Raw genomic sequence first — 22,247 nt, 5'->3', positions numbered from 1 at the left:
GCCTTCACTAGCAGGACCATGTACTATCCCTGACAGTTTTGTTTCCTCCCCCTAAATGGCTCCCTCAAGCATTGAACTCATAAGCCTGGATTTAGCAGGCCCATGCTCAAACCACTGAGCTATCCCTCCCGCCTCTCTAGGTTATCTTTCATCTAAGGATCTTAGAGTCATTTTTCAAAAATTAAAGAAACACTGCAATGCCCCTGCAAGGCAGGTAAGTATCATATCTCCATGTTACAAATCAGGGAACTGAGGAACAGAGAGGTATAAGTCAGTGGTTCTCAAAGCCGGTCCACCGCTTGTGCAGGGAAAGCCCCTGGTGGGCTGGGCCGGTTTGTTTACCTGCCGCGTCTGCAGGTTCAGCCGATCGCGGCTCCCACTGACTACGGTTCGCTGCTCCAGGCCAATGGGGGCTGCAGGAAAGGCGGCCAGCACATCTCTCAGCCCACACCGCTTCCCACAGCCCCCATTGGCCTGGAGCGGCAAACAGCAGCCAGTGGAAGCCGTGATCGGCCAAACCTGCGGACGCGGCAGGTAAACAAAGTGACCCGGCCCACCAGGGGCTTTCCCTGAACAAGCGACGGACCGGCTTTGAGAACCACAGGTATAAGTAACCTGCAAAGGCTCATATGAGTCAGTAACAGTGCTGAGAATAAAGGACTCCTGGCTACAAGCCCATTGCTCTAACTTTTGTAGGGCAAAGACCATTGATCAAATCTATAACAAGGAGAAAAAGAGATCGGGGGCAGTGGCTGCATGCTTCAGTCCTTCAGTCTTAACTGGCCCATTATAACACAGGTGCCTGATTCGGTTTAAGTTATTGCAAGCCTGTAATTAACCCAATAAGAGTATGTCTACATTCCAGGTAGGAGATGTGATTCCTAGCATGGACAGACAGATCCACACCAGCTCTGCTGGAGCTAGCATGCTAAAAACATCCATGTGGACTTCGTGGCACAGGCAGGGACTCAGACTAGCCACCTGAGTTTAGGCTCAGGGATTAAACAGGCTTGGATGCTGCCAGCTAGCTCAAGCCTCCACCTGCTTGGCAACATCTACACTTCTATTTTTAGTGCATCAGTCTGAGTGCTACTTGTGCTGGGAATCACACCTCCCAGCTTCCGCGTAGATACACCCTTAGAGCAGGGATGGGCAAACTTTTTGTCCCAAAGGCCACATCTGGGAATAGAAATTGTATGGTGGGCCACAAATGCTCATAAAATTGGGGTTGGGGTGTGGGAGAGGGTGAGGGCTCTGGTTGGGGGTGCAGGCTCCGGGGGTGGGGCCAGAAATGAGGAGTTCAGGGTGCAGGAGGGGGCTCCAGGCTGGGGCGGAGTGGGGTGCTGGAGGAGGGGGTGAGAGCTCTGGCTGGGGGGTGCGGGATCTGGGGTGGGGCTGAGGATGAGGAGTTTGGTATGTAGGAGGGGGCTCTGGGCTGGAACAGAGGAGTTTGGAGGGTGGGAGGGGGATCAGGGCTGGGGCAGGGGTTTGCGGTGCAGGAAGGGGTGCAGGTTCCAGCTGGGGGTGCAGGCTCTGGGGTGGGGCTAGAGATGAGAGGTTTGGGGTGCAGGAGGGTGTTCCTGGGTGGGATCGAGGGGTTTGGAGCGCAGGAGGGGGATCAGGGTTGGGGCAGGGGGTCGGGGCATGGGGAGAGGCTCAGGGGTCCAGGCTCTGAGCGGCGCTTACTTCAAGCGACTCCCAGAAGCAGTGGCATGTTCCTTCTCTGGCTCCTACGCGGACGCGCGGCCAGGCAGCTCTGCACACTGCCTCATCCACAGGCACCACCTCTGCAGCTCCCATTGGAGCACCGGAGGGGGCCATTTGTGTGCGTAGGAGCTGGAGTGGGGCCATGCCATGGCTTCCGGGAGCCACATGATGTGGCCCCCGACCCTGCTCTCTGGCTGGAGCGCCAGAGCGGAGCCATGCTGCGGTTTTCGGGAGCCCCTGCGCCCCGGCTGGAGCGCCAGAGGGGGGCAAGCCCCAAACCCCACTCCCCAGCGGGAGCTCATGGGCCGGCTTAAAACGGCTCGCGGGCCGGATTCGGCCTGCAGGCCGTAGTTTGCCCACCCCTGCCTTAGAGTCTGATCCTGTTTCCAATGCAAATCTGACTTCAGTGAGAGTAGCATGAGGCCCTAAGAGAAGAGCCAGCAGGTTTTATTGGACACATTTGGCATGACCTGTATCCACCTAAAATGCTTTGGATCCATTTCTATCATTCCAAAACCCTGGGCTGAAATACTGATGGAATGAGAGCCCATTGCATAGGAAAGTAGGAGGAGTGAGGAAAGTGATTACAGAAGGGTACCTCACATTAACAACCACTCTATGAGTTTCAGAACAAGACAGTGCAGCCTTTCAAATGCTAGTAAAAAAACCCAATATTATTATTGCAGCAAAAAACTAGTTGTTTTCAAACTGATTTCCAGTATAAACCCATTTTTATATAGCATAATAATAATCATATTCTTATCTCTATAGTGCCTTTCACCATGAATCCCAAAAATGCTTCACAAACCACACCTTACCAGCCACAAAAAATTGGCCATTTTAGCAGTGTTTGTTTTTAAAAAGATTAGTTGAGAATTGAAAAATATCCTTCAGAGCCTTAGAACAATTCTTAATAAGGGCTGTGTCTGAATCCTCTTATTGTTCCCTGTGGTTCTCACAAACCTCAACAAAGAATATTTACTGGAAAGACTAAAATAACCCTGGACTGGAACATTCCTTCTAGAAAACAGAACAAAAATTGCAATGGCAACATATGTAAAATACAACTTTATTTTGTAACCTTATCCCAAGATATTTAACAGAGCTAAATAGCTTGCTTACAGAGTCACACAGAGGGAAAAAGAATTTAAGAAGGCTGCAAAGGGAAATTTCCAGATCAGAGCTGAACTTAGTCAGTCATAAAGACAAGGATATAGAGAAAGTCTCTTTAATATTAAAAAAACAAAAAAACTGTAAGGGAGAAGAATCTTGCACCAATGCAGATGAGATTGTGAGAAGGGAGAGGGAGGAATCTGGTGTCAAGTGTAGGGAGGGAAGGAGGGAGAGATGAGATCAATGAGTTAAAATGATGAAAGTATAGTGGGGTTTAAAATGAGGAGGGCAGTTTTGAACAGGTTCTGAAGGGATTATCTTTATGAATTATTCATGTTGCAGTTGCTCCCGAAGTGTGCTGGGGGCTATTTCAACACACTGGGGCTCAGACATTGTCTCCCTAAGAGCTTACTGTCTCTGAGGCTGAAGGGGGCAGAGGAAAGGACTGTTAGAGTAAGAGAGAGGAGGGAAGCTGAAGGGGAGAGGGGTAGAAACTGGGATACAGGAGAGATGAAGGGTGGGAAACACAAGCAGAGTGGGGACAATGAGATTAGGCAGTTTAGGGGCTGTAGTGGAATGGGAGGGGAGGGATGAAGGGGACCAACAACCAGTGGCAATACATCAAATTAGAACGATCCAGAGTCAGAAGTAAGTGAACAATGCTGTGAAGACTCCTCTTGGCTTCTACGTCTCTTCAGGTGGCGGGGACACTGCTGGGCCCAGTGTTCTGAGTCCAGTATGGGAATTGGGAGGAAATGCAAGTTCTTGACTCTACCCACTACATCATTGGTTGTACCTAGGGCTGGCTGCTTTAAGGAAGGTGCCCTAGGATCTGTGACTTTTTTTACCTTATAAGCTCTTTCTGGCTGCTGCTGCTGTTCTCCATATAGAGCTGCTAGGTCTGGTGCCCTGATAGACCCCTGTTGGCCTGTGGTGGGGAGGGCTTTGGAAAGCTGTGACTTACCTCCCACACCTGAGCTGGTATAGATGGTATAGGTGGTACTCATCACATGTCTTTGTGTATGTTTGTGTGTAAAAGATTATTATTTAGGTTGCAAAGTCAAGCACTGCAAAGTCAAGCACAGTGACGGGATAAATGGGCCATGCATGTACGGAGCCTGGCCCAGCTGTCTTCTTCAGCAGCTCCCTAGCATCCCCAGTGCAGTGCTGTTGATTTAGCAGCAGCGCACCATGACTCCAGGCCAGCCTTGGAATGTTCAGGGATTTTTGGAAGGCTGCCAAAATGTCCCTGAGGTACAAAAGTGGGACAAGGGATGTGGGAATTTTCAACACTTTCTATCTCAGCCAAATTGGAATGAGATAAATTAGTAGCCTGAGAGGATTCCCCTTGCTGAAAATCAAAGACCTGCCATGAAAAATGCAGGTCACAAGAATCCTTTATAAAGGAAACTGTTGGGTAACCAACATATAGGGGTTGCTACCAGCCCTGCTATAATGCAAGACACTGTGACAGTGTCTAAAGGTCTTGCCTAGTGCTAACAACTAATGCCTTGCTTAGGCCTCACCCTCAGGTGCCATGAGTGCAGGGGACTGGACTAGATAACCACTTGAGGTCCCTTCCAGTCCTATGATTCTATATAGTGAGCTAATCAGGGGAGGGAAAGGTGGCTGACTGTTAGGGGATGAGGGGGTCACCTAAGCTGGAAGGGGTTTCTAAAGGGGTCTCTTGTAACCAGTGTGTTCAAAACACCTCAGGAATGAAACCCTGAGGAAGAAAACTGAGGGCAGGTCTACACTGCAGCAGAGCAGCCGCTGCAGCGCTTCAGTGAAGATGCTACCTATGCTGACAGGAGGGCTTTTCCCATTGGCGTAGGTATTCCACTTCCCTGAGAGGCGGTAGCTACGTCAACAGAAGAAGCTCTTCCATCGACAGAGAGTTGTCTACACCAGGATTAAGTCGGTTTAACTGTGTCACTCAGGGATGTGGATTTTTCACACCTGAGCTACAGAGTTATACTGACCCAATTTCCTAGTGTAGACCTGGCCTGAGTGAAAGACTATTGAGGTGGGGTGAGTTTTTTGAACTGGCTGATCCACCCCACATGAATCTTGCACATGCTGGAGAGCTGCGAATTAAGAAGGTCCTTGAGAAGGGCATTTCTGTACTGGAGGCAAGAGGAGAGGAAGGCTTGGATATTTTTACAGGGTAAGTAGCCTTCAAGTGGTTTTTTGACAGAAATGTTTTGAGTGAAACTACACTAAAAAGTGCCAGTTGGAAAATATTGAAACATTGTTTGCCACTGTTGCAGTGATTGAAATCATGGCAAGACCCCTGAGTCTAATATAATTTTGATTTGAATCTGTGAGCCAGATGTATGCTCCCAAAGGAGAGACTAGTTGGAGGCAATAGGCTAAACTCTGTTCTCAGTTATGCTGGTGTAATCTGATCATTGTCAACTGTTGTAGTGCATCTGTTAAATAGTTGTCATGTTCCTCCCCAGAGGTGGCCATATCTTATAGGTAGTTAAGGACATTCAATGGGATTGCATCTGTGTAAATGAAAGCAGAATTTGACCCAGAATTTAAGGCTGGGTTTCAGATAGTGAGAACAGATTTTTTTTATTAAAGGGACACACTTATGATGTAGTTCACTTTTTTTCTGTATCTATTAAACCCCCTGAAGCTTGAAACAGAAATCTCTTTCTCTGCTATCTCTTTTCCCCACTCTTTTCCCCACATCATAAGTGTGTCCCTTTATGACTACTGTGACAGACCCAGACCAGTGGGGTAGAGGAGTCTGGTAGAGGGCAAATATACTGGTCACTGGATGAACAGTTTTCTGTTCCCTGAGTGACCAGAGCAGGGGCTGCACTAGAGTAATCAGGAACCTGCTAGAACCAATTAAGGCAGACAGGCTGATTAGAACACCTGCAGCCAATCAAGGCAGGCTAATCAGGGCACCTGGGTTTAAAAAGGAGCTCACTTCAGTTTGTGGTGTGCATGTGAGGAGCTGAGAGTGAGAGGGTGTGAGGAGCTGAGAGTGAGTGCTACTGGAGGACTAAGGAGTACAAGCATTATCAGACACCAGGAGGAAGGTCCTGTGGTAAGGATAAAGAAGGTGTTTGGAGGAGGTCATGGGGAAGTAGCCCAGGGAGTTATAGCTGTCATGCAGCTGTTACAAGAGGCATTATAGATAGCTGCAATCCACAGGGCCCTGGGCTGGAACCCGGAGTAGAGGGTGGGCTTGGGTTCCCCACAAACCTCCCAACTCCTGATCAGACACAGGAAGAGTTGACCCAGACTGTGGGTTCTACCAGAGGGGAAGATCACTGAGGTGAGCAAATCTGTCAATAAGCGCAGGACCCACCAAGGTAGAAGAGGAACTTTGTCACGCTACATAGAAGATAGGGTGACCAGATAGCAAGTGTGAAAAATCGGACACTTTTTTTCAGGGGTGAAGGTATGTTGCATATATATAAGACAAAGCATCTAATAGTGGGATGGTCCTGATAATATTGGGATGTCTGGTCACCATAGAGGAGAACACTTCAGAGTCAATGTCACAATGACAAGCTGGTTTGGTTGTTTAGAACACAGCCAGCTCTTGTGAGTTTAGCATCACCCTCTGAGCTATTTTTCCCACCCTACCATGGACTATACTGGTCTCTGCTTTATACATGATTTGCGTACACTTAGTTTTGTAAGGCTGACTCTCCATTTCTAGCTCTGTGAAAGAACTGATCTATGTACCCTGTTAGTGCTTCATAGACAATGGACAATACAATGAAATCTATAGAAAGACAGACCCATTTTTAGGCAATTTCTTGCACTTGAAAGACAACGTGAAGCACACTGAATACAATCATCTTACACTTTATTAAATTTATTTATCGTTAGTCTCTCATGTGGATACATAAGACAGGTTTGCCTGCATTGATTTTCCTCTGCAGACCATTTGAGCTCTCAGACACTTTGAACTGGTCCCTGTGTGTTTGACATGGTTTGTTGCCTTTGGATATATAGCAGCACAGGACAGGCTTCTGAGTCTCTGAAGCCAGTTGTTTTGCATTTGAACTTTCTTGGTCTTTTCATCGTGAGGCTGACATGCAAGAGCAGCTTCTGGCTGATATTTTGAAAACTTCTTGCTAGCTTCCTTATATGTGTCCTAGACAAGTTGATTAGCCCATGACAGCAAAAGAAAGTCTGCCCACATTGGGAGGAAGTCTGTGCTGGATGCTGACTGTAGGATGACCGGATAGCAGGTGTGAAAAATTGGGATGGGGTGGGGGGTAATAGGAGCCTATGTAAGAAAAAGCCCCAAATATTGGGACTGTTCCTATAAAATTGGGACATCTGGTCACCTTAGCTGACTGAGGGTTGATTTTGCTCTGTTACACTAGTGCAAATTTTGGAGTAACTCTGGTATAACAGAGAACAGAATGGGACCCCACCCCAGTTCCCTTGACAGGGTTTGCAGACACAATGGGACAAATTCAACTCTGGTGTCATCAATGGAGTTACACTAGAGATCATGCTGGGCCAGTGTCTCTTTCTTGCACCCCATATGGTGAGACTTGAGCCCTGATTGTGGGTTACATGTGACTCCAGTACAGGGTCTACCATTTGGGAATACCGCTAATGTAAGTAGCTACCTCAGACAGCATAGAGAGAGTGGAATATCTTTATGCTGCCCCTTATCCTTCAGAAGAGGAAGTATTGCTAGAGCAGTCAATTCTGGCCATTGCAGGATGCTCTAATCCTTAATCTGGAGATTGGAACAGTGGCATAAAGTCCCTTGACTCCCTCAGCCTATGAGTTGCACTGAGCTTGGAGCCAGAGCCTTTGCATTCAGTTCCTGGCATGTTAATACCAGAAAGATGTAGACAAATTGGAGGAAAGGCAGAGAGATAATAAAAATGATTAAGGGGCTGGAGGGACTGACTTGGAGAAAAGACTAAAATAACCAAAAATGTATTGCTTGCCTTAAGGGCAACTCGGGAGACTATGATAATGGTCTGTGGAGGATCTCATTACTAAGGGCTGGGGGTAAAGGAATTGTTTAGGTGATCCAGGAGGCAGCATGGTCTAGCTCTTGTATAGCACTTTTCATCAGATCTCAAAGTGCTTCACAATGGAGGTCAGTATCATCATCCCCACTTACAAATGGGGAAACTGAGGCACAGAATGGGGAAGTGACTTGCCCAAGGTCACCAAGCAGGCCAGTGGTAAAGCCAGGACCAGCACCCAGATCTCAAAAGTTCCAGTCTAGTATTCTATCCAGCAGGCAATGCTGCCTCCCTGAAGCAGCATGTTCTAGTGAACAGGGCAAGGATCACAGGGTCAGAAGTGGGATCTCTTCCCAGCTCTGCAACTGACTTGTCGAATGATCTTGCACAAGTTGCTTCATTTCTTTGTGTCTCAGTTTTCTCCTGTGCAAAGCCTTTTGCTTTTTATGTATTGCAACTTTCTGTTTCTAATAATCTGTGTGCAGAAGCCATTTTGTTCCCAGAGATCAGTGCAGGCTGTTGGAAAGGACACACTGTAAGCTTTCCCAGGGAAACTTTACTTCTGTTCTTTCTTATCATCTCTTAATTTAAGAAAGCTGGTTTTCTCTGTGCATAGAAATAAGTACCTTTCCCTCCCCATCCCCCGGAATAACTGAGATTATGAATTTTTATGAGCTGTGTTGAGATCTATGGATTAAAAAGCCCTAACATTATATTTAAAAGATACTGGACTGTTAAAAGTAATGCAAAAGCGGTACTGCAGTAGCTTGTGTGTCTAACAGAGAGTACTGTATAGTACCTCATCTAAATGGTTATAGGTGGGAGTAATTGAGCAATGAAATATTGTACGCTTGCCACAAGAAAATTCTGACTGGTGAGATCCAGTTGACATAGTGATAGACTCCCAAATGAAGCTGGAGTAGTTTCAGCACTTGAACATACTTAAAACTGGACTGGTCAAAAAGAACAGGAGTACTTGTGGCACCTTGAGAATATACTGTAGGGATAGTCTTGTAACCTTCCAGCCCTTTGGCAGGACTGTGTGAAACAGGCCTTTCCGTGTCTAATTTTTAAGACTCTTGCCAGGGGGTGGAGGAGGAGGAAGGGCAAATGTGGAACCGCATTGTCCTGCTCCAACTGGTTTGTGGTGCACATGCATCCACAGCACCTGAGCTCATGCTAGTAGGCAGCCACACACTTTTGCATAAGCAAGTATTTAAAAGCAAGAGGAAGAATATATCTTACAAGGCACTGTAGTAATCACTGTGCTCTCAGGAAAGTCCCTGAGATCTGCTAAGGTTAATTGGCTATTTAAAGCTGTCACCACAGAGTCTCCTGACAAACATGATTTTACTGACTGAAGTTGGCAGTTGTTTGTCACCTGGCTATGTGACTTGCAAATGAGTTGCTGTTCTCACTTGAAGTTGAAAAGTCTAAGGGCAGGTCCATACTCACCGCGCGGGTCGACGCGGTGAGTTTGACTTCTCCGAGTTTGAACTATCGCGTCTAATCAAGACGTGATAGTTCGAACTCCCCGCACACTCCGGTCGACTCCGGAACTCCACCACCACAAACAGCGGTGGCAGAGTCGACCTTGGAGCCGCGGAGTTCGACCCCGCCGCGTCTGGACGGGTAAGTCAGTCGAACTAGGGTACTTCGAGTTCAGCTACACTATTCGCGTAGCTGAACTTGCGTACCCTAGTTCGACCCCCGCCCTTAGTGTAGACCAGGCCTAAGGCGACTGAGTGTGAAGCGACTAGTCTGTATGTGTGACTCTGCCCTCTACAGGATAGAACTGGACCCCAACTGTGTCATTAAACTTCTCACTGTATAAGTTCTGAGTCTCCTCAACTAGGCCAAGCAGTAGGGTCTTGTGCTCTTGGAGCAGGAGGATCCAAGTTCTGTTCCTGTAGGCAGAATAGTGACTGCCCTGAAGTCCTAGGTGGCCATGGGTGTGTTAAAATATGAAGTCTTATGTATTTGATACCAGAAATAATTCAAAAATATTACTTAGGTTTTTTTCTCAATTGTATCAGCTAGCAGGTTAAATGCCAGCTACTGCATAGCCAGCTGATCTCTGCTTATGTGCAAACACACCAGTAGGTTTTACATGGCTCCATCACATAGCAGAAGTTCTGTGACACTTGTTTGCAACATCACAGTACAGTGTGTGAAGCCTCATGACAGGAAGCTCAGATACTGCGCTCAGGTACAGTCAGATGAGGTTAAGGTGGCTAAAATGATTCTGAAAATGCCAGTATGGGTGTTCACAAAGATTCTGTGGTTCCTGGAGTGATTCCCATGCTCCAGAGAGGGGATGGTCTCTGACAGACATTCCCAATAAAGCCCTGATCTCAAAGGCAAGACCTTTATGGCCAAAGTTCCTCATGAACAATTAAACATGTCTCAGTGGGATGTTTCTAGATTTAGGGGATGCATCAAAGAACTAACACCGCACCAGGTCAAAAAGTTAAATAGTCTCCAAAACACTAATAGGCACATCAAAAATGTGTGCATATAGATTAAAAAAAAACCTCTCTAGTTTAGGCTGCATAGCAATCTCCATTCAAAGGCCTCTCTAAAACTCTTGCTCTTTTGGCAGGCGTTTTCAATGCTTAGGGGTCCAATCCCTGCAAATAGCCATATGAGTAATGTTAGTCGTGTGTAAATATTTGCAGCATCAGGGTCTTGGGCCCTGATCCACAAAGGCATTTAGGCACCTAACTCCCATTGGTTTCAGTTGATTCTCAAACACTTTTTGAGAATATGGGCCTCAATTTATACAAAAAGTTATTTATTTAGCCAAAAATTCAGCCATGTCAGGACAAGAGTGCAGAAATATTTCCATTATTTAAAAATATATATGTGACTTAAATGCTTAACCATGCACCCTTAATACTTTGTGTAGCTTGTCTGTGTATATTTCATACAAATGTAAAACTGCTGCACATGCTTCTAGTCTAGAATGATGAACAATGGGATCAGTACACAGGCACTGTGACAGAATTTGTATTCTGGTGTTGTGGGGTTCTTCACTTATTTGGAAGTCTCCGTTAGGCAATGGTGCTTGGCTTAATTTTGTGGTTTTCCTTTGTTTTTTATCTCTCCAAGGGGTGGGGAAGGGGAGGAAATAGTTAATAATTACAGTTTTCATTCTCAGGCATTCTGTATATGTAACCCTTCTTCCAGGCTGAGTTGATAGCAGCAAGGGCTGGGTTCAGTACATAGGGGTCCCCTCCCAACAACATAACGCAAAACCAGCTTGAGCCCCCACCCAGTGACCTGGGAAAATCTTACACACACCCCTGTGCACCTCAAAGAGGCAATACTTCCCCTCTCGCAAGCACAGAGTCTTAGTGTAGCAGAAAATGTTTAACATGAGGTAAACACCACAACTAGGGTTCATAGACCAAACCATGAGCAAAGACCCACCTCAGCAAATTGGGCCACATCCTTTCCATTTGGTTCTTGAGTCCAGCAACCCAAAAATCACCAAAAGTCCAACACCCCAAAAGTCTCTGTCCCTAGTCAGTGCAGCCCCAGAGTTCAAAAGTTTATCTGCAGAGTTTTACCCCCCCCCCAGCCTGGGTGGAAATAGAGGGGGGGAAAGGGGCACCTTACATGGTCCAAGGCCAACTGCCCCGCCTCTCCATGGGGTTCTGCTGCAACCTTCACCATGAGCCGCTCCACTCCACCAGCCGTCCCGTGAGCTGCTCCAGCCATCCCTCAAACTGCTCTGCTCTGCCACTCCACCAGCCGTCCTGTGGGCTGCTCCAACCATCCCACAACCTGCTCTGCTCTGCTCTGCTTCACTCACCATCCCATGGGCCGCTCCAACCATCCCGCAACCTGCTCTGCTCTCCCAGCCACTTAGCAATATATCTTCAGGCTCCGCCCCTAGTTAACTCAGCACTCAGTGATTTCAGCTTGTAGTAGGGGAGCCCCAGTGCTGGTGCACCATTGGCCCAAAGTGAATTCAGCACAGCAGCCTGTAACTAGACTCTTACTAGAATCAAAATTAGCTCTGCTTTTCAACAGTGGAGAGAAGAGGAGGTGCAAATGACATTTCAGGCCCTCAAAGGGAGCCCACATGACCAGGTACAAATACAAATCCCCAGCCCCAGCCCCCCCTCTCCCTCTCCCTCTCCCTCAGTTCACTGGGTTTTGGAACCCATGTCCCTTATCTAGCAAGTGCTACTTAGTTGATGGTGAATCCCTCTGTAATAAAACAGTTCCACTGGCCTTGATTCACATAATCAGGGTAACAACACTTTATTCTTCCTGCCCCATAACAGAGAAACTGGGGATTCCACAGCAGCCAAAGTGACCATTTGGGCGGCTGTGGGCTCATGCTAGGCGGGATGAGTGTGCCTGTGCAAACAAGACCAGCTCCTGAAGTTGTTTTGCACAACTTGCCACAATTCACCACCAGATGTCAGGGTAGAGCTCATCCTGACTCCACTTACACATAAATAAATGAATCAAGGCGGTAGGGTGGCTTAAGGGATTTGGAATGGATGTCAAGCTTTTATTATGGTGCTTTGAATCCAACCAAAGCTAGTATGTTAGTGACAAAAAGTTATCACCATCTGATGGCTCTTTGGCCAAGGTTTCAATCTATTTCCTAATATACAGAAAAAACCCCTATCCCTCATGCCACACATTGCTCCCTTCTTCATGACAATCTTGGTGGAGAGCTGAAGTAACGTACCCAGTGCTATAGAAGGAATTGGTGGCAGAGCTGTAAATGGAATCCAGGAGTCCTGGCCCAATACATGATGAAGCCCCAGCCCCAAGCATGTTCAGGTGGTGGACTATGTCATTGCTCTTTCTGTTTAACATTCTCTGACTCTTCTCATATTAGATATTTACTGAAGCTAGGTCTTTCTAATGCATTTCAAAAAAAAAAGTGGTGTATTTGTGTGGGATAGCACACCTATCTGCTCTTCCATTCACAGAAAACTTCCCTAAGCCTCTAGTAATGCTGGAAAATATTGCATGTATCTGCACCTCTGTTTATCTGTATGTCATCATATGTGCAGTATATGCAGATTTGAAACTGTCATGTCTTTTATTTCCTGGGTACTCCACCCTTCAACTTCTGCATACTGTCCCTGTGTATATCCTTTAGGAGTTATTGTGTTCTTAGAGTTGCTGTAGCCTGTTGCAGAGCAGGACACAATCTGTTCTCAGACTCAGTTCTTTCTTGTTGTCCTAAATTTTTTTATAAAAAGGTACGTGTGGCTGAAAATTCTTTTGCTCTTTCTATATTGAAACATTACAGTATGACTGGAGACATATCTGTTTCGGTATGTATAGTAAGTGAGCATTAGTGGAGAGTGGGACAGAGAGAGCAGGTAGTAAGGAGAACAAAACTAAAGTGAAAAATTTCCTACAGCTTTTGCCATTGTTTGGGTAGGGCACAAGAGAAGATGCTGTTGGTAGGGATATCAAGGTTTTCTGAAAGAATCATCCAACTTAAAATAACAAAAGCAGCATTTACCCGCATCCGACACAGAGCTAGGGAAATCACACTGATTTTATACTGTATTTACCCAAAAGGTTTCTCATTACAGTTGAGGTGTTTTCTTGTTTCCTCTCATGTATAGTTCAAATCTGTTGTGCATACACAGATAAAACACACATGCACACACAAAATCAGGCAAAGATGCAGATGTGGGCAGACAGAAATGGACATTCAGACCCAGACGCACATGCCACTTGTTTATGTCCTGTATATATAGAAATGTTCCTTCCTCTATGGCAGAGCTTTGTAAGGTAAGATTGAAGACAGATTTAAAAGTAGATTGTACCCCAGGGGAGCTCATGCCTCTGAAACATTGGAGATGGGATGGCAGGGTTTTCCAGACCCCAGAATAATGACCCTGAAAATGAGCTCTGACAGGTTGGATGTGATACTGCAGGGCTTACTGGGCAGGGGAACAATTTCCATATCAATATTCAGAGAGCCTTTGGGTGCAATAGCCTGTGCAGGGACAAATATTCATTTGATTTTAGATGGGAAGAAAAGGCCTCACTTTATACTGAGGTTTATCTCCATATATTTATTTAAGCCTATCTCACAAAACTGGAAGGAATCCTGAAAGGTGATTGAGTCTAGCCCCCTGTCTCCACTAGCAGGACCAAGTACTGATTTTGCCCTAGATACCTAAGTGGCCACCTCAAGGATTGAACTCCGAGTATAGCAGGCCAGTGCTCAAACCACTGAGTTATCCCTCCCCGCCTTCTTTACAAGCTGAGTCAACAAAAGGTCAAGAGTTCAGCATGCACCAATATGAAACCAGGGTTCTTCAGAAAAGTCCAGTGCCACTGTTGAGTTTGAGAACGTGAACCAAGGAGGTATCGGATTCATCAGTGTTGTGATGATGCAATGTATTAGGGCTCTAGCCTCTTTGTGCTGGAGACCCAAATTCAAATTTAGGCTTGTCTGGAACGTCCCATTCTTGTTCTGTTTGTGTAAACCCCCAAATAATGACAAATCGACACAACTGGACTTCTCCAGTCAAGGGGCTAGAGAGTGGAATAAGCAGTAGATAGTTCATGTCAAGGCTGAGATGCATCAGAAGAGCTGTGGGAGGGCACAGAAGCAGAGTAAGCAGAGGCTGTAACAGGTCTGGACTGAGGTGCATTGATAGAATTGGGGTTGAAAGCAGGACTTGTGGTAGGATGTGTTGCAAATCTGGACTAAGATGCATTGGCAGAGCTGTGTTTTGAGAAGGGGTGTCTATATTGCTACAGCAGGGGTGTTGCAAGTTCACCTAAGTTCCACAGGCAGAGCTGTGGAAGGGAAGTTCACACAACACCTGCGTGCTCTGTCACAAACATTACATTTGTTCACTTGAAAAAAAAAGTAATGTGTGTTAGTAAATATATAAGAACAAAGTTTTCCACTGGAAAACCAAGCCACAACTTCCTGACTGAGTCTTCCTTCTGGGTGCTCTGTCCACTGTTTTCTTTCCCATCCAGCAACACAACAAATAATAAGGGAGAAGAAAGGAACCAAATTTTTGCATACTTCCAAAAATAAGAGTTGAGCTGTGGCTGGAATATGGCTTTATTCCTAGGCAAAGGTTTGTTGAGGTTACCTAGCACCCAGTGTGCTTGGCACTCTCCAAAACACACACGCATTCTGATTGTAACAGAATTGGTATTGTCCTTCAGTTGAAGCTAAAGGTGTAGCATGACTCTGTTCCCTGTGGGTTCATCTCAGAACCAAGGGATTCTGGGACTTATAGTTCCCAGGATGGTTAGAGATGTAGGCCTAGCAGCTACAAATGTTGGGAAGGAAAGCTGCATTTTGCTCCATCTGACGGGTTTTGCTGTTGGGTCTTTTACGTCAAAGGGCTTTGGAAGAGCCTCAGACCAGGGCTAAAGGGAGAACAAAAGGACTGGATAAAGTTTCTTGAGGAAGAGATTGGGGGGAGGTTTGGCTAAAAAGCCTGAGAGAGCTGAGCCCTGAGAGGGGAATTAAGGAGCAACTGGGGGTATCATTATTATAACTTGGAAAGGAGAGCATAGCTGGAGAACTTGTTTCATGTGGACACCTTTTTGCATTGGACCTAGGAAGGAATGGATGATTATTGATGATGATGTTATTATTATTATTAGGTTTGGCTGGAGACTTAAATGAACTCCCAAGAGCAAGGGAAACTCAGGAAGGGACAGTACCTGATAGCAGAAAGTTAAGCAACTGTTACACTACCTCAACAAATACTAAAATTTGGTATTAAGTGAAGAATTGGCTACTTTATTGAACACATACAGCACAACAGGACCATACACTAAACAAGCCTTGTGAAAGTTCTACTTACCTATTAGCCTGAGAGGAGTTTCTCTTTTTTTTAAGGCCAAGTAAAATATCACTTTAAAATGTTTTTCCTTTTTCATCATTGTAAGAAGCAGGTGAGGAGATTGTGCCCAGGCTGGTAAGTTTACTCCAGCCTTGTGAAATAGTCTTGAAAACTCTCCTGTAGTGTCCTGAAACAGTGCTTATTGGGTCTTATTTGAAAATGGGGAGGGATTTTTTGGGGAGTATCTCTACTACTACAGTTATCTTAAAGTCCATTTCCTGGGCATTACATTCTAGAGATTGTGAATTATACCTGGGATTGAAAACAATATATATATATATGAATATCAAAACCTTCCCTCTGCTAGAAGCCAGCCCTCTTTCCTGATGAGAGAACCTGTTAGGTTTTTGTGTGAGAAGATCTTTCTGACTGCCTTAGCTTGAACTGAGCTGCAAGAAGGCCATATGATTTGCCCCGAACTGCCCACTTCCCATTGAGAAATTCAGGCCACCACATGCCCTGTGGGTTTGACAACTCTGACTATAGGTAGCCCTGTCTCTCTCTCTCATTTTTATAATACTCTACACATGGGGTTGCTGACTTGTGTCACAACCTTCGGGTATCAAAATAATTTCCAAATTCCAGTTCCCGTTCTTTCCTCAACTATCTTTCTAAGTTTATTAATAACTAAACTGAGACCAGGTAAAATATTTGCATGAAAACGAGTACTTATTCCCAGTACATCAAAACTCTTAGCTCAGAAAAGTAATCTTCAATCCTACCCTGTTCCAAGAACTGTGAAAACTGTATCTTCCTATCCCACTAATAATAGCAAGTTCTTGGAAGCCCTTATTTCTATTTCCCTGCTGGCAAATTCAAACTGCTTAGTGGAAAATAAATGATCTGAATTATTTTTCCTTTATAAATTCTGAATAACTCTTAAAAAATACTGCAAGTATCTTGAGGTGACATTTGCAGCCGCACACCATGTGGATATTTATTCACAGTGTGTGTAAAGCAAAGGCATGTTCACTTCTGTAATAAGTGCTGCTAGCCAACAATGATTCTGAAGTATCAACTATCTTCCAAGACCAGATAACAGCAGCAACACAACATTTAATATGGATGTCCTTTCCAAAAGCAGAATCGTAGAAAATGATTACTAGGATTTGAAACTGGCTTCTGTCCAGTACAATCTCTGCAGAGCTAAGCACACATTGCATCCTATTGATTATGAAGTCTAGTTAAGTTTTGCAGGGACTGTGAAAAAGAGAAACTTTCTATGACTTACAGGCATAAAGAGAGACTTAAAAAAAGCCAGATACTTAAATATATCCATAGTACCTTCCATTAGAAGATCTCACAGTACTTTATAAACATTAACAAATTAAGTTCTCTGAGAGAGAACTGATCCCCATTTTATAGATTTGGAGACGGGGACAGGAGTAGGTGGTACACTGAGAGAAGTGACTTACCGCAGGCACCCAAGAAGACCTATGCCAGAGTTGGGACTAAAAGCTGTAATATCTGCACTCACTCCTATCAATATACTGCCATGACTATAGGTCAGCTCTCATAGAGCTATAACTTGGACCACTGAAGTCCATGGCAAAGCTCCCAGTGACTTCAAATAGAACCAGAATTGTTTTTTTCAGGATTGCCTAGGAAGACACACCCAAACAGCACAGGACTGATGTATGAAGAAAACACACCAGGCCCTAAGAGATTAGAGAGCAACCCACAAGCAGCTATCCCGTCAAAGAAATAGCTTAACACGTTTGAGCTAAACATGGTGTTTTGTGATGGGAGAGTAGGAGGAAGCAGACGGTGTTAAGTAGGAAAGAGAAATGCAAAGGGGCAGACCATTGGGGCAGATGGAGTAAGAGGTAGGAGTAGAGTTATAAAGGAAGGAAGGGAGGGAAGGGTGTGGGAGTGGAAGGAAAAAACAGGACAGATGGAGGTAAAGGAGAGTGGGAGTAAAATGGAGGATTAAATATGGTAGGGCAGGAAGGTGAAAAGGGAAGGAAGGAGATAAGAACTGAGTAAAGGTAAGGGAGAACAGAGAGGGAGATGCAACTTGAACTGCAGGTGGTCTCTCATGCACCCATAATACCAACTGTGGCTTTGCCTATTTCAAAGTTTCCAAAACAAAAAAGGAGTTTTCCAATCTAGCTTCCTCTGACTAGTCTGTTGCTCTGTATCTTTCCTTTTGCCTCAGTTCTCAAGGGAGGGAGGGGGAGGCAAAGGACTTAAGTCATTTAAAAAAATTAAAATACTTGGTCTCTTCCAGAGTTAGTTTGAAGGCTCATTTAATAGGAAAAACTTTGCATTTAATCCACGGGTGGATTAGGGCAAAAGACACAGCAAGAGCTAGTTAGACTGTCTAGCAAAGAATAGACTTGCTAGTAAACCTTTAGTTCTCACTATAATCACAGAATTAGAACTTGGAAGATCCTGGCACCCAGACCTGTCCGTAGACTACTCTTCTTTTTCTCATCTTCTCTGATAGATTTGGGGAATATATGCAATATGTGGATAGACCCTGTATGCATTTTAGAAGGTAAAGGATTGGCATGAGACCACTGAACTTGCCATAAATGCCCCTAAAATCAGATTGTGAGCACTCGGAGGTCAACAAAGACTTCTTATTTCTCTGTCAGAAATGAAGAATACTTTATAAATAGGTTTTGTATATAGTCTACATATCAAAGAAACTCTGATTCAAAGTGGCTTCCCCCTAAAGCATAAAGCCTTCCTATGAATCAGAATCCCAAATGTTAGCAGAGCCCACAGCTCTTGAATATCTGCATTGCTTTACAGGAAGAGATACTGGTGATCAAAAAAAACCCTGTATTCACACACTGGACATCATTGTAATAATCTGTGTAAAATATGCCTTGTGAAGTATCATTTAAAAGCTAATAATACACTGATCATCAATATTCTTGAGTAATGTATGTACAACATGCGTACTGAGTTACGAACATAAGCTGAAATTATCACTATGATGTGCTTATCAGACAAGTCTGTGGAGGAGTAAACCAGTTTCTCAAAGACAAAGGACAAACTGATACCTTAGCCAGGTGTCATCAAAGTTGATTGGCAATCACCTGTCAAGTGGCCATAGTTTGGCAATGAAGAGGGGCAGGAACAGATCCATTTGCATTTTAGCAAGCAACCACATGGAACCTCTTTCACCCTAGACTCCATGTCTCCTTTCTCACAGCTAGAATGAACTTTATCTAGGGTAGCCCTTGGGGAAAATGCATTTCAGATGGTGACTGGACTATACAAGTGAAGGGCAAAAATACCACAAGCGTGCTCTCTCTCTCTCTCTCTCTCACCTAAGAAAACCCAGGAACCGATCTTTGACTTTGGGTTTTAATCCTGAGAACTTGGTCAGACATGTTGCTGGTAACCTGTTATAAGGATTTTACCTTGAATCAAGTCTAGCTTGTTAAGTTTTAGCTACTAGAAAGTGTCTTATCTTTATTTGTCTTGTAACCATTTCTAACTGATACTTGTACTCACTTAAAATCTCTCTCTCTGTAGTTAAATAAACTTGTTTTATTTTTAATCTGAACCCATCCAGTGCTGTGTTTAAACTGAACTGTTTGGTAAGCAAACTGGCATGCTGACCCTTTACAGGGGCAATGGACCTTTAATCTCTGAACTGTCCAGGAGAAGGCTGGACAGTGCAGAACACAAATGTTGGGGAAAATTTGGGACTGGAAGTGTGTTGGGGTCACCCTGCAAGTAGTAACCAAGACTGGTGAAAGCTAGAATGTGATTGGTGTGTTGCTGACAGGTTGCTGAGGTCAGAGTTGCTGGACCAGGGCTGCAGCTATACACAGACACTGAGGGTGTGACCTGCATGCTGGTAGGCTGTGTGTGAGTGGCTCTGGTTGAGAGCTGCAACAACAAAGCATTGTAAGACACCCAAGGCTGCAGTGCAGCTAGTGACACAACCCCTCACTGGTCTGGATTGCTCCCCGGAATGTTACAAAGTTCTTCTTGCTTTGCCTGCCAAGACACATCTGAGAGGTTAGGTATTTGAAAGGGGAGGAAGTTGGCAGCTGTCCTTTGTGCAATCCAATTTCTCTCTTTGGAATTTCAGTCTTCTTGCTCTGCTGAGATATGGCCTTTTGGATCAACTGAGATACAGTTTGGAAAATCAATAGCTTTTCAGCCTTTATGACAAAAGGCAGCAACATCACATGCTTGTTTCTTATTATTCTAAGTATTGTTTTTTTTTGTTTTGAGAAGAAAAGCATCTCTACCTAGTTGTCAGATTTTGGGCACCATATCAAAGAACATAAAATAGTTATCTTTCACCATAAGTAGGACACATTTATCTGTCTCTTTTTTTGTGTAACGCTCAAATCCAATATAGGAAATGAGGGACCTGTTAAATGTCTCTCTTTTGTGAACAGCAATGTAGTCAGTTTTAGACACACAGAACAAATATGAAGAGTATGAAAGATGCCTTTCAAGTCATGGATTCATGGGGGTGGAGGGGTATAAACTGAAACAACAGCTCCATGTACCAGGCTTGTTTATATAGAAGACTTGCATTCTTTGGGTTTTTTGGTGTCTGTCTTTGTGCAAATTATTTTATCTTTTAAGCCATAATAATCAGCATGTTAAATAATATCCACATATGAACAAAAAATTGGTGGTTACTGTGCCATAAATTCAATATTTCTGCAGCAGAATTTGCAATTGATATCAAAGGGTAACTTGCCTTGTTGTTTTCCTGATATTTTCCTGTTGCCTGTATACTCAAATAATTTAAAATCAAATTTATTATAACTGTATAATTTTAAAGCATTTTAGATGAAATCCTAGTCATGTTGAAGCTAATTGGATTCTTTTTCCTTTGACCTCAGAGTTCCAATATTGATTTTCACAATTTTGTGCTAAATTCAGCAGACTTAAAAGTGGGATGGTGTTGGTCATTTGACCCATTTACTTGCTAGTAAAAGGGCTACACTTCTGGTGATGGATGTTTGTATATGCTAGGACCTGCAGGCAGAATGTAGAGGAAGCTGACTACGTGGATTCTGCTTCCTCCAGGAATTGCTATACTAGTTTGGGCCAGTAAAACCACCTAGTCCAGTATCCCATCTTCAGCAGTATACAGTATGAGCAGCTTCTCAGGAAGATATAAGTATCCTTGTAATAAACAATTATAAAATAACCTGCGCAAAGGGAAAGCTTCTTTGTGTAACTCCAGCAACTATGGTTGGCTTATGTCCTGAAGCAAAGGCGTTTATACCTTTTTTATATCTTTTTTTTCTTCTCTCCAATATAACTGTAGATGTTCACACTGGAGCAGCTCCTCAGCTAGTGTAAATTGTCATAGCTCCATTGCAGGCAATAGAGCTATGACAACTTACACTAGCTGAGGATCTGCCCCATTATCTGTATAAATACCTAAACCATTTTGAATCTTACTTTGTTTTCTGACTCTTACCCAGTTTCCGATCCCTGACGGTACAAGGCTCTGAGCTCCCAGTATTTAGTCCCCTTAACTTCTTAGGCAAAACTGATATCAGACTTTTTTGAAAGTCCAGATAAATTATAGCAATCAGCTCTTCTGTATACCCTATTTAGTTTACATGTTCAAGTGAATTCAAGTAAATTAGATAGGTCTGACTTTTTTTTACAGAAGTCATGCTGGTTGGTTCCTCTCACCCTATTCAACTAGATGTTCTGTAATGTTTTCTTTAATCATTGTTTCACCAGTTTACCTGGAACTTAAATGAGGTTCAGTGAGCTGTAATTCTCAGGATCACCCTTGTGCCGTTTGTAATGATTGTTACAACACTTGCTATTCTCCAATATCAGCAGCTGACTTTAATGGAAAGTTGGCATGTATTTGTTAGCAGCTCAGTGGCTTCATTTGGCAATCCCCTTGAATTTTTGGACATCCTGGGGATTTGTTGCTTTTCTTTTTTATAGGTTCTAGCACTGCTTTGGATATTTCACGTTCTCGCAGCTCTGTCTTTCTATTACCTCCAGTCCTACTCATTTCGGGTATGTATCTGTAAACGGGTCGACTCACCCCTGCGGCGCCTCCTGCTGGTTGCTCTCCGTATTTAGCTCAGTCCAGCCCTGGAGCACCCTCTGCAGGCCGGTGATCCACCTGTTCGTAGGCCCCCCGTGTCCCTCCCTGGACCCAGTGCCCTTTTACATGGGGTGCTGCCCCCTAGCAGCAACCCCTTTCCCTCTCTGGGTCTCCCTTTCTGTCTCAGGGAACCCCCACCCTCTATCCCTACCTTGCCTCAGTTTTCGGCTACTGCCAGTCATTGTCTAGCCCCACACTCTGGGCCAGACTGCAGTCTCAGCCAACTCATCCCTGGCAAGGAGGGTTTGGACCTGCTGCTTTGTCCTACCCCTGGGCTGCTCTCTGCAACCCCCAGTACCTTTGGCCCACTGCTAGGCCGCAGCCTGGGGCTTTTTAGGCTGGAGCTCCCCGGCTCCTCAGCCTTCCCCAGCCCTGCTGCACTCAGGTATCTAGTCTCAAGCCCTAAGCAGCCAGGCCCATCTCTCTCTATCGCCAGAGAGAGCGCATGTGGCTTCTGGCTTCCCTGCCTTCTTATAAGGCCCTGCTTCTCAGTTTGGGGCGTGGCCCCCAGCTGCAGCC

At 44.7% G+C, this 22,247-nt stretch overlaps 2 protein-coding genes across 2 annotated transcripts in view; both read left to right on the top strand.

The window, feature by feature from the left end:
- Positions 1 to 22,247, top strand: part of LOC120371387 — a 115,085-nt gene that overhangs the window by 16,661 nt on the left and 76,177 nt on the right. The window contains exon 2 of the mRNA XM_039487069.1: positions 21,563 to 21,637. Coding sequence (XP_039343003.1) covers positions 21,563 to 21,637 — 75 coding nt within the window. The remainder of the gene's footprint in view (positions 1 to 21,562; positions 21,638 to 22,247) is intronic.
- Positions 1 to 22,247, top strand: part of C9H8orf48 (chromosome 9 C8orf48 homolog) — a 203,734-nt gene that overhangs the window by 121,902 nt on the left and 59,585 nt on the right. The gene's annotated exons all lie outside the window — the stretch shown is intronic.

This window comes from Mauremys reevesii, linkage group 9 (assembly GCF_016161935.1).
Source record: "Mauremys reevesii isolate NIE-2019 linkage group 9, ASM1616193v1, whole genome shotgun sequence".
Classification (NCBI taxonomy): domain Eukaryota; kingdom Metazoa; phylum Chordata; order Testudines; family Geoemydidae; genus Mauremys; species Mauremys reevesii.
Note: the sequence above shows the minus strand (reverse complement) of the source record. Positions and strands in the feature narration are given on the sequence as shown.